Source organism: Aulostomus chinensis, chromosome 12 (genome assembly GCF_037954235.1).
Source record: "Aulostomus chinensis isolate RoL2024-O1b breed Wild chromosome 12, RoL_Achi_v1.0, whole genome shotgun sequence".
NCBI classification, from domain to species: Eukaryota; Metazoa; Chordata; class Actinopteri; order Syngnathiformes; family Aulostomidae; genus Aulostomus; species Aulostomus chinensis.
This window is the reverse complement of record NC_141331.1, coordinates 2,667,108-2,687,037: the sequence shown is the minus strand read 5'-3', so window position 1 is coordinate 2,687,037 and position 19,930 is coordinate 2,667,108. Positions and strand designations below refer to the sequence as shown.

Here is a 19,930-nt window from a genome sequence, read left to right as displayed (position 1 = left end):
AGCTGTCTTGACTCTATAAACCTCCTTCTCAAATCTTAAGACTCATTTCTTGGAAACAAAAATGTTTATTGCACCGGATTACCTGCGTGTAAAATTGGATGTTCAGACTTGAAATGAATATAAACTACTTGCTGCCTGGAATGTGGGCAGTCAATCAAAACACTGAGGGAATTATATGAAAACCAGTTGCAAACATGACTTGAATTTCAACATGCAAAACCACAGGTATTTTTTCTTCGTCTAATATGTTTCTGAAGTTATACCTAATGCAACTAAATATCCAAACATCAGCGTTTCTGTATGCAAACACGTACGACTTCAGCAGCCTCTTGACAAAGCCGTTTATTGGGAATGTGCACCTGCATGTGTGTGACTGGGAGAAGCCTAATTCTGATATTTGCATGGCTTCAGACATCATTTGACAGTCTCCAAACATTTCACTTTATTTTCCCCAGTTCCTTTATCCAAATTTAGCGACCACCCAAGCTTTCTACAAGGAGCAGATGATGGCCAGGTTGTCACTGCGCTGAAAAGACCTCTTCCCTTTTGCTAAAGTCAATAAAATCTGATTTGTGGGTTCGGGAAATTATAAATGAAATTTCTGCTTGTGAGCTGATGAACGTCTGGGGGCAAAACCCCAGTTTCCCATCACGCACAGAGCTGTTCACTCACCCATGGATTGTTTGCCTTCTGTTATTGGATGTTCTTCTGTCAGCTGGAAACCGGCAAATTAATTTGATTCCAGATTTTTTCCTCTGTGCGGAGCACATTTTCTTACTCAAGGAGGATGTTGTACTTGTCCACAGGCCTGAAAGACGCCTCTCGGGTTTCTGCCTTCGGAATCATGCTAGTTAGGCTGCCTCTGAATTACTCATCAGATTAGCATCTGTGCTGATGATGTTGACCTTTGACTTTTGGACCTGCTGTACAGGTCACAGATTTGAGGACAACCCCGGGGTGAGACGCCATCTGGTGAAGAAGTCGTCCCGATGTCAGGTGACCCGGACCAGCAATAGTTCTACGCCGCTGTCCAGCCTGAAGAAGAAGAAGAGAGCCGCGGATAAGAAGACTCACGAGGTTTGCAGCTCTCGTCCGACCTCCGTTACAGAAAACACGAAATATTAAAACAATGTTGGGGCCATTTAATTGAAAAGGAAGACCAATGATTTATGTGTAGGAACAAAAATCATAAAGAATCGTTCAAAAGGCAGGACTTATAAAAACCATGAGCACAACACCCACACAGATGAGGGCTGACACCCACCGCTGGCTGGATCTCAGCTACCATGAGGAGTTACCGTGTTGAAGTCGTCTTGTTCTCCCTGCGCTTATCCTTACGTGTACGAGTTCTGAAAAGCAAGAAAAATGAATGGGAACCAGACGGTGGTACCCACCACGAACTCACCAACAATTCCTCCCAAGCTCTTGATACGACACATTGTTAACACGGCCGTTTGTGTTCAAATGAGAACTGTTTTGATGAAAACACCAAATCCTCAGCAGGCTTCCTGCTGCAGCTGCACGTTTCTGCTCCTCGTTAGCAACTCCACAACGTCCAAATATCCTGTCAGATCAGCTCTGTCCGCTCTGTAGCCTCACACAAATCTCCTGCGCGACAGTTGCTAACCCCAACCGTGTGCTCCACTACCTCCACCTCTGCGTACAGATTTTCTCCCCTCTCTATGAGATCCTGTGACCTGCTACTGTCATGTGGTCATAAATACTCTGGCCTCTAGTGGATCAGAAAAGAGAGTCTCATGCAGTACAAGGCATGATTTTAGAAGGCTCGTCTCTGGCTGTTTTACAGCTTTACAGGCTCTTGTAGTTTTTGCAAACGTTTCCACCTCAGAGTCTGTTTGTTTCAGTTGTCCTTGTCCAGCCATATATGAGTTTGGTGTTTTTGGGCTCTTGCTGAGCTCTGAACGTCATCTGCAGCTGTTTGTGGAGCTGAATGAGCTGATTGTGGAGAAGGACCATGAGATGCGCTGGAAAGAGCGAGCTCGCTGGATCAAGTTTGAGGAGGACGTGGAGGAGGAGACGGACCGCTGGGGCAAACCTCACGTTGCTTCGCTCTCCTTCCGCAGCTTGCTGGAGCTTCGCCGCACCATCACGCACGGTAACACGCTTTGCCGTGCGTCCCCTTATCGTTCACATAGGTCTGAAATCAAATTCCTGATGTCCTTTGTTCTCCCGTCCCAGGCGCCATCCTCCTGGACCTGGAGCAGAACTCTCTGCCCGGCATCGCCCATCTGGTGGTGGAGACGATGATCATCTCTGACCAGATAAGAGCCGAGGACAGACCCTGCGTTCTCCGGGCTTTGCTGCTCAAACACACGTCAGTAATAACATACATTCTCTTCCCGGCACCAGCAACACTCTTTATTAGAGGCAGAGTGGAGCATTGGTTGCCTTGGCAACCTCTGCCATGGTTCTAATCAGATAAATGATCCTGGAGAGTCTCTGCACTTCATTTCATTTCTTATTCTGCATTTTTCTTCCTGTCAACAAATCCCATGACAGTATTTGTGTTGGACGTGGAGCTCCATTGTACGATGGCCCACAGAACTCAACACGCTGCAGCTAAAGAAAACACCACTTAAGATCTTCATCGGTTTCATAACACGCGGGCAGCAGTTACAGTAACGCTACACGAGGACCGAGGTGATTCCAGAGGTCACTGCGGTGCTGAAAACATCTGGATACACGGTCTTAGCTGCAGTTTGTGACTAGAACTCACCTCGTGATGCCATTCAAGTCATCCCTTCATCAGCAGTGTTGGAAAATGAGCTAAATATGTGAGTGTTTTTGGGCTATTTTAACATCCTGACGAAAATATCAAGCCCAGCTCATCGCTCTTGAGCACCGGCTGGAAACACTTCTGCTATTGGAGCATTTCTGTAATGTTCGTTGTGAGTTTGCAGCATATTTTCTGTTGATGAAGATGTCCTCTTAATTTGTTTTCCTCAGCTGAGGTGTGTTTTTGCCAAGGATGTGAATGCTAGTGGACATGTGCCGGGCCTTTACCGACAAGTCCTTCCACTTAAAAAAAACAAAAAACAACAACCATGAAGCAGTAACGGTACGTAAAACATTGTCTCAAAGCCCAAAAATCAAAAAGATCCAAGAAAATATGAGCACACAGCACAAACTAAGCTACCAACAACAAGTTAGCAGCAGACGCACTTTTTTCAGAATAAAGCTCTTGAAGCACTGCTGCTCCTATTTGGGAGCCGAGATTACTGCCCCGGATCAGGGATCACGGCTGACCTTCTGATTTTGTGACCTTTCTCTTGTTTTGAAAAGCCCTGAGTTGAAAGTTGGTTTGACGTCCACTTTCTGACACGTCCTCCTTGTGGACAGGCGCTTGTGACATCATCAGGCTTTCTATAATTAACAAAATCAACAAAGTTTCCATGGAGTCCTTAAACCTTCGAGCAGAAATGTTTCCTGAGGAACCAAATCAAGTGAAGTGGGGTCATTTTCTCATAAACGAGGTGCAGTTGGAGCTTTACATGGCAAGTTTTGGTCGCCTTCTTCAAAGCTTCGTTTTTCAAGTCCGGTGGCTTTTTCCTCTTCTTTATACAGTCTGATTGTTACATGAGAATAAACACTGAAATTGCTCTTTAGATTAGAACACACACACACACACACCATTCTGCTGCCAGAAATTCTGCAAAAACAAAATATGTGTACGTTGACACCCCCCTCCTTTTTCCTCTTTTCAAGTGTAAATCTGGACTTGCTCCAGTTGAATCGACGGGCTGTTAAACAGAACCGCTCTGGTAGCTGATCAGGATTGAATGAACAAAAACTTCTGAAACTGCGTTTCAAACTTTATGTACTTGTGACTTGACTTTATTGTTGGTGCTGCTTAGTAAAAGTATGAGATTTGTTTTGAAACTCTGCTACCTGCCGTAGTCGCCATGACCACAGAGCACAAACACCCCAGTCCCAGTGAATCAAACCTGAGATGACTAACGGCACCGAGACAGTCTGGGAAATGTTGGTATTTAGATTTGGTTGTTTCTTTATCCACGGGTGTCGGCGTTACGTGGTGGGAAAACAGCTTCATTCTGATCACGGGCTTGTAGGTATGACAGCAGAACGAATCAAAACCAAACCCTCCTTCTTATTAATCCTTCTCCTGCTGTGGTGGAGGTTGTTACAAAAAGGCTAACTCAGGGAAACCGAACTGGGAATTTCCAGAACATTTCCAGACATTTAACAAGACTTGGCTCATCGTATGGTGTACTTCCCCCGTGGCTGACCGAGCTGCAAATGTCAAGACTCTACTGTAGCTGCATCGGGTTTCAAAGCCGAAACCGTCAGATTTAAGAATTGATGCTGCATTGTGTGAGCGGTCCTGGAGCTTTGAGCCTCTGCAATCCTGCTTGTTTGAAGACTGCTAGTGGAGATTCAGTAAAGCTGAGCACGTTGGGAGGAAAAAAGACAGGCCAAAAACCTTGTTACTTTACTAAAATCCACTTTTATGGTTCTAAAATATTGAGTTTGTCATAATGTAAGCTAACAAGCTGGCACTGAGCGCAAGCTATTTGTGGTCGGTTGTTTTTCTGGCCTCTGAGTTTGTGGTGCTTCTTTCTGTCTGACTGTCCATATAGAGGTCGATGATGCTGGAAAATATCGGGTGCGATGCTGCTGAGCCAGTGGAGATGTATGTGTATCTACATCCACGGCAGTAAAGAGGGCACCTACATACATACCTCCACCACAGCGATGGAATGTCAACAGATCCGGATCAATTCCAAAGCCTCATCAGTTGTTCCTCTACCTCAGTTCTACCATCCTTCCAAATCTCAACACAATCCATCCACAACTGCTCTGCGATCCTTCGAACAGACACACAAACTAGAGAGCGCGAACTTCTGCCAAGATGAGCTCAGACTAATCCAATGTAAAAAAAAAAAAAAAAAAAGAATTATTTCGCTATTTATAAAAGCATCATCAACCCTAAAATGTCATGTGCTGGCCCGTCTTCTACCGCTCCACCTAGTTTGATGATAATCAGCCTCATAGTTTTGTGTAATCCTGCTGAAAGGCCTTTTATTGTCATTGTGCAGAGTACAACAGAATTAGTAGTTCCACAGCATCCAAAACATGTGCTTCTTGGACTCAGTATACTAGAGTACTACTATACTGAGTGTGTGTGTGTGTGTGTGTGTGTGTGTGTGTGTGTGTGTGTGTGTGTGTGTGTGTGTATATACCCTATGAAGCAATAGGGTTTAAAGAACAAACACAAAAACAGACGGATGAGCGCCATGGCAGCTGAGATGTTACAGACTCTCAGGTCTTGATCTGGTTTGTAGGGTTTGAACTGAATGTGACTGCTGGTTTCATCCCTGCACCACAGAAGAAACACCACTGAAGTACCAAAACTTGCCCGAGGTTGTCACGGTTTCAGCGGGGGGAAAAAAGTCCTCTCAGCCGCGAATGACTGTGACATTTATGATCTGAACACAGGAAGTGCGACTCACAGCTCAGGAGATAAAAGCAAGAGTTCCAAGACCAAAAGCAAGAGTCAACGATGAGTAATCCGTCCATAAAGACTACCAAACCAGTAAGAGACTTCTTGGCAACTGGTAGTGGGACAGGGGCCAATATATGCAGTATACTGGGCAGTAGAGAGGGAATTTAGTGGGTGGGGAAGTCAGGTGATGAGACTGGTGGGAAAACGGGGGTAACTGCAGGGCAGGAGGGGGCGGGCGGGTCTGGAATGACATGAGAGGGTAATGGAATTGGAAAAGGGCAAATATGAAAAATGAATCAAAATGAACCATCCTGACACTTTAATTTCCCCGTGCTAGGTTTCTACCAGAGGGCAGCCTTATGTAAGATCCTCTGTGCTGCTAAATATGTCATTGAATAAATACTTCTAAGTGGATATAATCAAATAATCCTCGCTGGATTTTGTTGGGAGGCGTTCCTAATTTTATGTGAATTTAATTTATGTAAAGAGGAAGGCTGCCTCTTGGATTCCTGACAGATTGTGACAGTGTCTCCCTCCATTATGAAGCGCTGTTGTCCGTGTGATCGGAGGATCTATAGCAGAGCTGCTGTATTGCAGTTTCTACCAAACCTGTCAGTGGCAGCGACTGACCCTGCACACATGGCCAATTGAATACACCGCTATACATGGCGGGATATAGATTTTTCAGTTACATAATGGAAAAAAAATTGCTACATGTGGCCTGTCAAATTGAATTATCAGGATGGGGAAGGCCGTGCCTGTCAAAAACTCGATGCATGAGTCAGTAGGAATAAATGACATGTACAGCCATTTAGGTTTTCTCCTTTTTTCAAGTGCACTCAGTTATTAAAGTTTTATTTGCTGGCAGTTTCTGGGTGTTTGCACGTACACCCCGAGTATCCAAGACGGCAAATGCAGAAAAATCCAACTTTTAAAATTGTCTTCACAAAAAAAGAAAAGAAAAAAGAAGACATTAAAAAGTGACAATACGGCCCACGATGTTTACTCGGCCAACTCTGACCTCACAGCAGAAAACCGCTGGTCCAGTTTTTAAGCCGTTAGCAGATTGTTTTAAACACCGCTGTGCTTTTGCGGAATGAAACCACGATTTTCAGATTTACTGAGAGTCAAAATGCGACCTGCGTGTTTAAGACATTAATCAGACGACGGCTGATGGAACAAGAAAATATGTGAAACACTCTGATGGTCAGTCTGTATGACAGGTGTTTGCCTTCTCCTTTGACTCTGAGCCTGGCTGGCAGTACAAATTGAATTAAACAGAATATACAGTTTGAAATAAAAGATGCACAAATATCCATTGTAGACTGCAGATAAGAACAAACACCTGATTGGAAAACCCATCCTGTCTCAAAAGGGGTTTAAATGATTGGAATTGTTGAAAAGCCGGGTGCTGCGTGCGATGCTGGAGTTTCCAAGTCTACGTCTTCTTGCCTCTGACGGCGACGGCTGATGCGAAGAAGCCGGTCGATCTTTTTCCCCTAGCAGGAGGGAGGAGGCTGTGGAGAGGATGAAGCTTGTGCACGTCCTTGATCAGCCTAATAGTTAAACTCCATTGTGGTCTTAGCTAAATAAACAAGTGAAATGTGAGCATTTTGCCCACTTTGGAAACTTGGAAATTGGACGTTTGCTACCTTTTTATGCACTTTTAGGAACTGTGGAGTTTGAGTTGAGCACTTCGCTGCAGATCTCACTTCTGAATCACAGTCTCCTCTTTCAGCACAGTTGAGGATAATTTTTTAAAAATGAAAGCAAAGTCCCAGAGTTCCTGTAGCTAAATGTTCTCTCTCAGAAACCTAACCAGACTGGGGTCAGAAATGCTCTGGAGTGTCATTATGGGAATCTTGGGGTTGTTTAGGTAATAAAGCTTATAAAAAAAACCCCAAAAGGTAAACTACTTGAATGTAGCAGTTGCAGAAACGGCTGTCTGGAAAGAAAGAAAGTCATTGTTGCGATTTTAGCCATCTGAGCGGAGCAAAGCATTTAACAGGGTTTCTTTCTAACCATTTCTTCCCACTTTACACATCTGCGAACATGCAGATTTTTTTCATTCATATTTGGCCCCGAGATGATGAAACGTCCGAGTTCTTGCCAGAGGCCATCAGTTCTCAGTGTCTCGTGATGTATATTGTTGATCGGGGGGAGGCGTCCACTCTTCAGATGCAGTGAACTGCTGCATCCAGCATTGATTTCAGGCAGAGCCGATAAATACCTGTGTCCTCTGCAAGGTCATCTGACCGGGATCGAATGCCTATTGAACCCCTTCCTACTGCAGACAAAAGCCAGATGTTCGTGTTTTTTGGCCAGTGGGAAGGGGCTTCAGCTGCCATTTCCTTTTTGAAAAATAAGTTTTGTCTTTTGCAAGTCCCTTGACATGCAGTTATGTTTGATGATTGATTATTGTTGCCTGCACGTCATACCACAATAAGCATGGTCAGAGTTCTTTGTAAAGCCTGACAGTCAGCTTGTAGGTTGAATATTGTCAGCGACTGTTTCCGTGTTATCATCTGCATAGAATGCCACTTTGACTTTACAGAATAACAAACGCACCTATAGAGAGACCCGTGGTCCTAAACCAGAGCCCAGATGAACTCCTGCATCTGGCTCCTAAACCTGGGTCTGAACCGTAGTCTTGCATAACTGATGCCGTAATGTGTCGACCCTTCGAAATGTGGATTAGGCTATTTCATTGTTGCAAAAGCAAGGGGGATGTTGCTAGAATTCCGATGACCCAATGTGCTGGGTTTCACCGGAGTGTAATGTGCATGGAATGGATTCTGCACACACATAAAGTGACACAAATGACGCCCATTAAATAAACCATCCAGCCAAAATTCCTCAAACTGGGCCATCATGCGGTCATTCTGTCGGTTTCTCAGCCTTTCCACATAAATTCCCAGCGTGTCACTGGCTGCTTCCATAGGGAAAGAAACCCTCTGTCATTAGAGTCATTACAAGGCTGACATATCAGATTTACGGCGTGGAAAGAAACACATTCAGATGGTGTTAGAATTTAGCTCACTGCTTACTCAGACCACTTTAAAGATCCACGGGAAACCTCTTGAGCACAGTCCACTTCAGCGTTACACCTCCTTCTTTTGTCTCCGTTGTGTCCTAGTTGGGCGCCGTCTTATTGGACCATGTGGGCCTAATGAGTGAGGTGATGTCACCGCTGGTCTTAACAGTGATGTTATGAAGCCGTGTTAAAGACTTGGCCGGTGTGACACACTAAGTACTACTCGTTTGGAGGGTTAGGGAAATGGGTTTTACACTTCATGCACAAAAGTACAGATAATAAGGCCTCGTCTCGTCGGATGTTTTATTGATGTTCTAATGTGAAAATGACATTATGAGAAGTCATGCCAGAGTTCCTTGCAGTAGATTTTTAATTCTCTAGAGCTGGTAAGTGATTTGAATTGATTTGGTAACAGGAGTTCTAAATTTACGAGCGACACTGCCACAGCGTGGAGTAAAGCTCTTGGGTTCGTGTAGGGATTTTTTTTTTTTATTGTTCTTGAGGCCAGTGTATTGTCTTAATTTGCTTGCAGTGGGAGCGTTGAAACATTGAACATTATTTTCTGGTTGCCAAGAGCTGAAAGCTAAGAGGCCACACTCGCTACTGCCACCCAGGAGCAGTGGGAGGACGGCGAAACTTACACCACAGAGACCAGTCGTCATATCCTACGTGTACAAGTACGGTGAACCTTACACCACAGAGACCAGTCGTCATATCCTGCGTGTACAAGTACGGCGACACTTACACCACAGAGACCAGTCGTCATATCCTACGTGTACAAGTACGGTGAACCTTACACCACAGAGACCAGTCGTCATATCCTACGTGTACAAGTACGGTGAACCTTACACCACAGAGACCAGTCGTCATATCCTACGTGTACAAGTACGGTGAACCTTACACCACAGAGACCAGTCGTCATATCCTACGTGTACAAGTACGGTGAACCTTACACCACAGAGACCAGTCGTCATATCCTGCGTGTACAAGTACGGCGACACTTACACCACAGAGACCAGTCGTCATATCCTACGTGTACAAGTACGGTGAACCTTACACCACAGAGACCAGTCGTCATATCCTACGTGTACAAGTACGGCGACACTTACACCACAGAGACCAGTCGTCATATCCTGCGTGTACAAGTACGGCGACACTTACACCACAGAGACCAATCGTCATATCCTACGTGTACAAGTACGGCGACACTTACACCACAGAGACCGGTCGTCATATCCTACGTGTACAAGTACGGCGACACTTACACCACAGAGACCAGTCGTCATATCCTACGTGTACAAGTACGGCGAAACTTACACCACAGAGACCAGTCGTCATATCCTACGTGTACAAGTACGGTGAATCTTACACCACAGAGACCAGTCGTCATATCCTACGTGTACAAGTACGGTGAAACTTGTACACACTGAAAGTGTGTGTGACAAAGTACTTCCACCGAGATTCTGTATCATGTTAACCGCAACGTGTAAGCTGGCTCTCAGCTGTAATTGAAATTTCAAATATACGGCAGCCCTTCAAATTATTGTTAAAACAAGATCTGCATCCATTTTAACCTGCTGGAACCTCTAAAGGTTCTTTGAGGGACCTTCCAGAAAACCTGTTCATGAGCCCGGTGCAAAAAAGGCTGGCGTTAGGAGAACGTTAGCGTTAATGTTGACTCGCCAACTACCAGATATTACTTTGTTTTTCTTGACTTCTTTTGTGCTACCCCCCGCAATCAGTGAACCAAGGCTTAGAACATTTTGAATGACGCCGCTTTGACAGGGAAAGGGCTAACCTGGAGGTTCTCCAAGGAACCTCTCAGTTTTTACACGGCGGTGAAATGAAAGGCCATTAGCATGAGACTCGGTTTCCGTTTTTTTTTTGTGTGTTCCAGCCATCCGAGTGACCTGAAGCATCGCTTCCACCGCCACCACTCGTCCAGCAGCCTTCACGGCAGCTTCAATCATAACCACGTCCAGGACACCAGTCTGCCTCTGGTGGCTGAAGAACACGACGATCACCAGGATGGGAAAGGGCCAGTTTATGACCCCAAACAGGACGTGTTCGTCAGCCTGTTTGTAAGTTCCTTCTCTTTTTGAAGTTTTCTTTCCGGAGCAGTGTCTACAGGTGACGTATGAGGCGGAGGCAGCGCCGAAGGACGCTACGGCAAATATGATTTACCAAAACCCAAGCAAGAGATTTAACACTTCTGACAAGAGTCTACCAGCGGAATTGAATTGAGCTATATCAGTTCCCGGAGATAAAAGTGATGCTGAAGTGTCTTGTTCTCGTTTGTGGTTTTCATTAAGTTCAATCACCGGCAGATTGAAGCGTGATCATTCCCAGCGTGAGGCCTGTGGCTCTCACGATGTTCTTTGAAACATGAGGTCAGAAGTCATGTAGGTGGTTCTTGAAGTTGGGGAAAGAAAGCGCCCCTCCGCCACATGTGTTGAATTATGTTCTTAGTCAGCTTACGGGCGCTTCTTGATGCATTAACTGTGACTAAATGTTCCTCGTGGCGTTGGCAACTTTCAAACAGCCTATTAATAAAGTTCCCCTCAAATCACGAGCTTTTAAAACAAACTGCAAATGGGGCATCGCTATCGGCTGAGTAATTCCACATTGCTGCTCCCATGCTATGATATGTTGTCAGATCAGATTGGTCCGAACAATAATGTGAATAATCTGTGTACTGTTCTTCCTCCAAGAAATCTCTCCACCCTCTGCCTCCTGAGAGCCATCCAGCTGCGGCCAGATCGATGAAGCTCCTCGCCAAGATTCCCAGAGATGCTGAAGCTGTCATTGTTTTAGTTGGTGAGCTACGAGAACACAATACTTCTCCACTTGGCTCGGCTTTGAATATGAAAATAACATCATCAAAGTAAATCACTGCTCTTTCTTTTCTTTCTTTCTTTTTTTTTACCTGCTGTGGGTTCTGAGCAGCAGCTTCACGCTTCTGCTAATGTGAAGTCAACACTGCTGCAGCGGCTTTACTGAGTTGCCCTTTGACCCGGAGAGATTTAACTCTAAAGCTGCAGGAAGTCTCCATGTAGAAGTCAAAGAGTGTTTAATTGAGCAGATTCAGTCTTTTAAAGAGATTTGAAAATGAATGTACATTAAATCAAAGTACACCCCTGACGCTGTGCTCTTGGCCTTCTGCTGTCAGGCTGTGTGGAGTTCCTGGAGCAGCCCGCCATGGCCTTTGTTAGGCTGAACGAGGCCACGCTTCTGGAGTCGGTTCTGGAGGTCCCCGTCCCTGTTCGCTTTATTTTTGTTCTGCTCGGTCCCAGTCAGTCCAACATGGACTACCATGAGATTGGACGGTCCTTCTCTACTCTCATGTCAGACAAGGTGGGTAGGCTGACTGTCATACAGGGGAAGGTTACTTCTGGTTTTACCAAATAGAAAACAAATTGATGAGCATGTTTCTAGTTTGACAGACGGTTTTAAAGGCTCATCAACATCGGAAGACTGGAAATTGTGATCAGTCCCGACAAGTTCCAATTCTGCTGCAATATTCGGAAGTGGGGAGTTCAAAGCAGGGTTTTTACCTGGAACTAGCGAGATGTCCCTCACGTATATTTCCTAACTGTGACGTCTCATTAAAATATGCTTTTAAAGAAAGATTAATACCTTTTATTTTTGGCTCGTTACTTCAGTTCTTCACCAGTTTTCACTTAAACGATTTTAAGAAAGACATCTTCCATCGATGAAGGCACCTTAGTCCAGTAATCCCAATACTGGAATACGAGCGAGGAAAAAGTGAGTCACAGACGGACTCTCTCTCTTGAGTTAATCCCCCCGGCCCAACATTAATTTTACAGAGTGGTTTAATATTTATTTGAGGTAATTTTCAAATGATTACCAACTTTGGACGTGAATATACTCTAGCGCCTGTCACTACTTTCAAATACTGGATGTTTTGTACCTTTTTATTTTTTTGCTTCAAGGAATTTTACTGGTGCTGACATCCAGTTGCATTTCTCTGTAGAACTTCCATGAGGTGGCGTACTTTGCCGACGACAGGCAAGACCTTTTGAACGGTATCAATGAGTTCTTGGACTGCAGCATTGTCATTCCGCCGTCTGATGTGGAAGGAAAAGATCTCCTGAAGACGGTGGCTGACTTCCAGAAACAGATGCTGCGCAAGAGGAAGGAGCGGGAGCTCAAGAAGCACCACTCCTCCACTGGAATGGAGCTGGATAATAAAGGTAGCTGTCATTTCTGAAGAACCTTCTTTCTGTCAGGTGACTCCTATTTGAAGGAAGCTAAAGGCTCTTGACCTAAATTTTACTTTCATTAAGTGGCAGCAGTGAAAAACAAACCATGTTGGGTTCATCAGTACCAGTTTCTCTCCCGTAACGGAGCTTTACAACCCCCCAGATGTGAGTCCCGAGGAGGAGGAGGAGGGAGACCAGGAGGTGGACCCATTAAAGCGTTCTGGGATCCCGTTTGGAGGCCTGATCCACGACATCCGCCGCCGTTACCCACAATACGTCAGCGACTTAAAAGACGCCCTGGACATGCAGTGCATCGCTGCTGTAATCTTCATCTACTTCGCCGCACTATCGCCTACTATAACCTTCGGAGGCCTGCTGGGTGAGGTCCAAATGTAACACATCCAGAGAACAGAGGACTTTGAGGGTCCAGCAGTACCATAAGACACTAGATCCCTTTGGGTCTGGGTCCACGCCAAATATGGCCATTAGAAAAACATAACAGCCTGTTAGCCATGCTAATGTTAGCAGCCAGAGGAGCAAGCGACCACAGTGCTCCTTGTTTTGCCAGATGCAACACCATGCAGGATTCTGCAGTTGTCCAACTTGTCCTCTATCACCAGCCAAAGGGTTTTGTCGCGAGGTAGAACCTGCTGTTTTTGTCACAGCTCGGTCAGCTTTAGCACTTCTCAAGGTTTTTGCTGCACTTTGATGATTTTCTCTTTAGCAGGGCTGGTGTCCCCCAGGCCTCTGTCCTCGAGCCCTTGCTTTTTTAATTGAATAAAAAAACAAAGCCATAAATATGTCAACATTTCTGTTGCTGGCTTCACTTCTGCTCAGCTTTATAATCTATAATAAAAAGAGAAACAGAAAACCAAATCACCAAAGTTGCATGGACGACTCATCTAATTCTGAGACTAAGAGGTCCTTGGTCCTGCACCGGGATGTGTTCGTGCCTGGCCATATACGGCTCAGACCACCTGTGAATGGTCCACTTGTGTCAGGATCATCCAAGACAGGTTCATGTCAGGTCTTGTAAGTGCTGTGGAATCTTAAAGATGGCACTTTGCTACCTTCAGTGTCACACCGTTCTCCTCCTGATGACTTTTAATACCCAGGGTCTGTATTTCATGTGTTTCATGTACAGGAGAGAAAACAGAGGGCATGATGGGAGTGACTGAACTTATCGTTTCAACTGCAACTCTGGGAGTTGTCTTCTCTCTCTTTGCTGGTCAGCCTCTTCTCATCATCGGTTTCTCGGGTCCCCTACTGGTGTTTGAAGAAGCCTTCTACAAGGTCAGTAGGGCTCTACATGACTTCGGTCAGTCAGTGAAATGTACGGATCATCCTTGTTGTGATGTGAAAATGTTGCTTCCTGTTCTCTCTACCCACTCAGTTCTGTCAGGCTCACAACTTTGAGTACCTCACGGGCCGGGTGTGGATCGGGTTCTGGCTCATCTTCATCGTGCTGGTGATCGTTGCAGCAGAGGGCAGCTTCCTTGTTCGCTACATCTCGCCCTTCACGCAAGAGATCTTTGCTTTCCTCATCTCCCTCATCTTCATCTACGAGACTTTCTCAAAACTCATCAAGGTTATTCTTCTGGATGTTTCACAACACCTTCCCCAAATACAGAATTCCAGAATCCTTTCGCTGTCATTTTGCTCCTCCTGTCTATTAAGTGTCACAGCAGTGATTGAGTACAGGCTGAAGTGACGCTTTATCTTCCAGGTGTTCAAGGAACATCCACTGATGGCGTTGTACCCAACTGGCCCCACCCCGAGTGCTGCACATCAAGATGTCTTAAACCAACCCAACACTGCTCTTCTGTCTCTGGTCCTCATGATGGGGACCTTCTTTGTTGCCTTCTTCCTCAGGAAGTTCCGGAACAGTCGATTCTTAGGTGGCAAGGTGATTTTACAAGCTTTGTTATGTTGAGATAAATGAACACGTTCCTTTGTGGGCCACTGAAGTATCGGTCACAAATGAAGGCGGTGCAAAAATGGATATAGTTTCACACTGTCTGGTCTCTGGTTGACCAGCAAGTTGTTTAACAAACAGTTCGTACAGTTTTTTTTGTTTGTTTCATTCATAAAGTATAGCATGTTAACAGGGGGCAGCGTGGCTCAGGGGTAGAGTGGACATCTAGCAACCGAAGGGTCGCTGGTTCGATCCTCCCTCCCCCCGGTGACCCTGTCCAAGTGTCCTTGAGCAAGATACTGAGCCCCGAATTCCTCCTGATGGCCCTGTGACGGACTGGTGACCCGTCCAGGGTGAACCCCGCCTCTCACCCAATGTCAGCTGGAATAGGCTCCACCCCCACCACTACCACCACCCTGAACAAATACGCAGTAGAAAATGGATGGATGGCATGTTAATAAAGCAGTGCATGTGTTTGGCGTTGAATCAGGACGAGAGGTTTAACTGAATCCACTCATGAGGAAAAGTTGATTTGGACCGAGTGAATGAGCTGAGAAATGTCTAACTTCCTGTCTGTGCAGGCTTCAATTTTTAAAACCCATGTTGTTGACATCACTTGAAAATAAGCATCATGACCACGGGATCGGCATCGTTTCTCTGGCAGCGGTTCTCCTGTAAGACTGACGGCGCTCGCCTGGAAGCTGGATTTCACAGGAGCTCACGCTGCTTCTGTTGATCTGTCCAGACTGAAGATGAACCACAACTGAACGGGACTTTATTGATTTATAGCCGGTGGATGTTGAAGGAGGCCGGCATGAACATGTAGATGCACCGTAGTTTTGCGCAGCAGAACGTGTTTGGTGTCTGTTTCACCTTCTGACTCAGCTGCGTCTGATCCACCAGGCCAGAAGAATCATCGGGGACTTCGGCATCCCCATCTCTATTTTGTTGTCGGTGCTGGTGGATTACTCCATCACTGACACCTACACGCAGGTAAGCACAGGCTCAGTCACCTTACTAGTTCACACCTCAGCGCCGCGCTCATGTCCTCCGGTCTGATTTACCTCCAGAAACTCAACGTCCCATCAGGCTTCTCGGTCACATCGCCTGAGAAGAGAGGCTGGTTCATCAGTCCCTTCGGCGACAAGCAGCCCTTTCCCACCTGGATGATGGGGGCTTCCATCGTTCCCGCCTTACTCGTCTTCATCCTTATTTTCATGGAAACTCAGATCACTTCGTACGTACACTGTGATTTTCTAACTGTTTTGAGGCATTTTAAAGTGTCTGGAACTGGTGACTTGATCCGTTCTTCTTTTATATTATGGAGATGCATCTTGGGTACTCAGGACCTTTGTCCCCACTGAGATGTACTCACGTAGACCTGCGTGTCATCTACCTGGCGAGATGTGTAGAATCTGTGTAACAGATCTGTTCCTTCAACCTCTCAGATTGATTGTCAGTAAGAAGGAGCGTCGGCTGGTGAAAGGTTCCGGCTTCCACCTGGATCTGCTGCTCATTGTCATCCTGGGAGCTTTCTGTCCACTCTTCGGTCTGCCGTGGCTGACGGCGGCCACCGTGCGCTCTGTCACTCACGTCAACGCTCTCACTGTCATGAGCAAAGCCACGGCACCTGGAGAGAAGCCCATGATCCAGGAAGTGAAAGAGCAGAGGCTGACCGGGCTGCTTGTGGCCGTACTTGTGGGTAAGACGGAAGAGTGCCGTGGTTGGATAAAAGCTCCTTTAACCTCCCATGAGGCATAACTGGTGGGTAAATGTACAGAATTCATCCAAGGTCAACCGTGACATATTTGTACTTCCTATATGCTGAACATGCACAAGGTTTGCAGCCTCCAGATTTCTGCAATTGTAGTGAGTACAGAGGAATGAGGATTGGATGAACCCCGAATTGAGCTAAATTAAATTTAAAACTGAAACAAAAGCTTTGGAAGTAGCAACAGGGCTTCCAGGCGTTAATCAGACCCTATGACCAAACAATGAATCCATGATTCCACCTGCTGTTGAACTGATTATCGTTCTAAAATCACAATATTACACTGGAGCTTGTGCTTTACTGGCGTTGTTGCTAACGATGCTAGCAGCAGGCACTGGGATACACTGCGACCGATAGAAACACACATGCTCCTGCGTCCTCACGCGCCACACAAAACTCCAAACTGGACCGCTTTGCATCGTGACTTCTTTCACTGTTGATACTTTAAGTACATTTGTACTTAATATAAGAAGAATTTCATCAGTTTGACTTGACGTACTTTCAAATTTAGCAAAAAATCGGTTTGGCTCTAGTTTTCACTTTCTGTTCAGAAATTGTCCTGAAAGTGATATTGTAACACTGTCTTCACACACAAGTGCTTCACCCGTTGGACGGAAGGCGTTGTTCTCAAACGTTAACCAAGTGTTACTCACTCAACCATCATGAGTCATCCTGATTGGGGAACTTTAGTTTGATTGAAGTGTTGTTTGAATAAGGAATAAGACTTTTGGGTTTGGTCAAATAGCGTCTCAGCCATGGCAGCAATATGTTTTAATTAAACGTCATTTCATAATGAATGCGTTTTGAACACGGAACCCGTCTCCACCCATCAGGTATGTCCATCGTGATGACGGACGTCCTGCGCCTCATCCCTCTGGCTGTGCTCTTTGGCATCTTCCTCTACATGGGGGTCACCTCCCTGACTGGGATCCAGCTCTACGAACGCATCACTCTCATGGTCACGCCTGCCAAGCACCACCCTGACCATATTTACGTCACCAAGGTAACACACACACTCCCTCTCTCTCACTCACTCACTCACACACGCTCTCACCCTTGTCCTCTGTCATTAGTGGTAAGATGGAGAAACAGAATCCAGCAGAGAGCAAACCAGCCAGGAACCAGACTGAGTCCATCCTTAACTGTTGCGTCTCTTTACTCAGGACACAAATGACAGCCTGGGGTGTTTAGGATGTAAAGACACGTCTGCTCTGACGCACACGCTCAGGAACACAAGTGAGGGATTCCCCCAGAAACAGAATCCAGAATCCAGAGCCTGACGTTCCCTCCCTATTCATGGAGGGTTGGGGGGGTGGTCTGGAGATGAAACCTTCACATCACTTCATCATCTGAACCAACTGGGTTTAGTTGGGAGCATGAAAAAAAAGGAAGTTGGAGGAATGTATTTGGACGCCATTGAGATCGGTTTCATCACCTTCCTGATTCAGGGGTCCTGCTCCACCAGGACCACCTGCTGGTCGGAGCTCCGCTCACCTCCGGACTGATGAGTGCTTTGAGTTGAATTGATGCCCGTCGTGCGCCCGTTCACTCACATACCTTTGTTTCGTTCGTGGTGTCAGTTCCAACAGAAGTGACATTGACAAGACTGAAGACAAAAGCGCTGCAGGTTCGGTTCACCTGCTGGGGGCAGACAAGTCGCCTCTTGACCTTTGTTGTTGTTGGTTTTGACATTGTCCCGCCCCCGACTGTGTAAGGACGAGCTCAGTGACTGGGCAGCCGACAGGAGGATGTGTGTGATCAGTGCTGCGCGTCCGTCTCGTGTCCTGGCCCTGTATACCTGCTTTACCCTCTCAGCGATCATCACATCAGACACACCAGCTTCTCCTCCGTTTCCCTAGTAACCAAGGTGACGAGTCCTGACTGAATGTGAATCACAGTTTGAAGTTCTGACAAATTGATTCAAGCCATGTGGTTCTAACTCAGCCTCCTCCCGCGTCTCTGCTTCGAGACCACAGCAGCTCTGAAAACCTCTGAGATCGTTAACCAGACGAGTGGCAGAGCAACGAGACAGAAAAGAAGGAGAGGAGACAATAGGAAAAACTACTGCGGACAAGTGTTAGTGTCTCCAGTACTACAGCTGTACTACCACTAAAGTAAAGTTTCTTTTGTAAACATAGACTGGAAGAAACGGCTCATCAACGCTCCCGCGGGTGTCTCAGTGCTACACCCATCAACCACAGCCACCACAGCTCCCAGCACTCGTCACAAGAGCGTGAACTGGACTCCTGCTGCCTCACGTTTAGATTCCTAGATCTGAAGTTTGTAGTTCATCACATGAAAGCAGCTCGGCAGGTCCTCTGCCCCGTCAGATCAGATGTGGGATTTTCCACTAGATGGAGCCAAAAACATGTCAGATAATCTTCAGTGGCAGGGTTTGGGAGTGTGAACAGTCTCATGTGCCTTCGTGTGTGTGTGTGTGTGTGTGTGTGTGTGTGTGTGTGTGTGTGTGTGTGTGTGTGCTTCAGGTGAAGACATGGCGTATGAACATGTTTACCATCATCCAGCTGGCCTGCATCGTGGCACTGTGGGTAGTCAAGTCTACTGTGGCGTCCCTGGCCTTCCCCTTTGTTCTCATCATGACGGTGCCGCTGCGCCGACTCATCCTCTCCAGGATTTTTGAGGAACGTGAGCTCCAGGCGGTAGGTTGGGCGGCACAGGCCTTCCCGGAATGTGCGAATTTGTGCCACAGTCATCTGATCCCACATCGCCCGCAGATACTTGTTTTACAGCAAATTTAACATTGGATGGATGTTGGCTTGCTTTCATTTCTGCCTAATAATAACATCCCCTAAAGAAATGTGACAAATGAACTTCAGCCTTTCAGTTCCTGCTGATTTTCTCATCTAAATATTTTCAAACGTTCGGTCCAGGAACTAATTCACGGTCCATCCTGAAGCCATGTTTTCTTGGTTAGATACCCGAAACCCACATTAAGATCTCCAGTTAGAAAATGTCAACTTTTTTCAGGAGCTAGAAGAAACAACTTTGTTCCCAGTTCCAAGAGGATCACGAACCTAAAGCAGCAGAGACTCGCCTCAAACGATACCAAATCCAATTAGAAACCATCAAAGCTGGACCTCCATGATAGACAGATCCTCCTCCCTTCACCCTGGTTTAGACCAGATCATGTGTGTGCTTCTCCCAGGCAGGAGATTGAACGGGACCCGTAATTATTTAGTGTGTTTTCACACCTGTACGTCGGGTGAATGTGAGCCAGAGAAAGTAGAGGAATGATTCATGACTGATCATGTCTGAGAGAGCTCACTAGAAAAAGTGTTAATGGACATCCATCAGTCATGAGCGCAGCCAGGCTTTCAAATCATTAATAGTTGAAAACATAAATAAAAACAGAACAAAAGCTGTGAGAGAAAGGAGCAACAGGAGCGCTGCTGGCGTGCCTGTAACCACGGCTGCTCATGGAAGAGGAACCGTTAAAAAAAAACCAAAATGCAGTTGTGACCAAAAGTGGTCTAAAACATCC

The 19,930-nt window shown here is 46.1% G+C and overlaps 1 protein-coding gene across 2 annotated transcripts in view; it reads left to right on the top strand.

Moving 5' to 3' along the window:
- slc4a3 (solute carrier family 4 member 3) overlaps positions 1-19,930 on the top strand; it is a 48,442-nt gene that overhangs the window by 23,564 nt on the left and 4,948 nt on the right. For both annotated transcript variants that reach the window (XM_086219645.1, XM_086219646.1), the window contains 16 exons: positions 932-1,077; positions 1,936-2,116; positions 2,200-2,335; positions 10,417-10,600; positions 11,231-11,336; positions 11,689-11,873; positions 12,514-12,733; positions 12,906-13,121; positions 13,887-14,035; positions 14,136-14,330; positions 14,469-14,648; positions 15,561-15,650; positions 15,728-15,894; positions 16,106-16,359; positions 17,262-17,431; positions 18,915-19,088. In XM_086219645.1, coding sequence (XP_086075771.1) covers positions 932-1,077; positions 1,936-2,116; positions 2,200-2,335; positions 10,417-10,600; positions 11,231-11,336; positions 11,689-11,873; positions 12,514-12,733; positions 12,906-13,121; positions 13,887-14,035; positions 14,136-14,330; positions 14,469-14,648; positions 15,561-15,650; positions 15,728-15,894; positions 16,106-16,359; positions 17,262-17,431; positions 18,915-19,088 — 2,753 coding nt within the window. The remainder of the gene's footprint in view (positions 1-931; positions 1,078-1,935; positions 2,117-2,199; positions 2,336-10,416; positions 10,601-11,230; positions 11,337-11,688; positions 11,874-12,513; positions 12,734-12,905; positions 13,122-13,886; positions 14,036-14,135; positions 14,331-14,468; positions 14,649-15,560; positions 15,651-15,727; positions 15,895-16,105; positions 16,360-17,261; positions 17,432-18,914; positions 19,089-19,930) is intronic.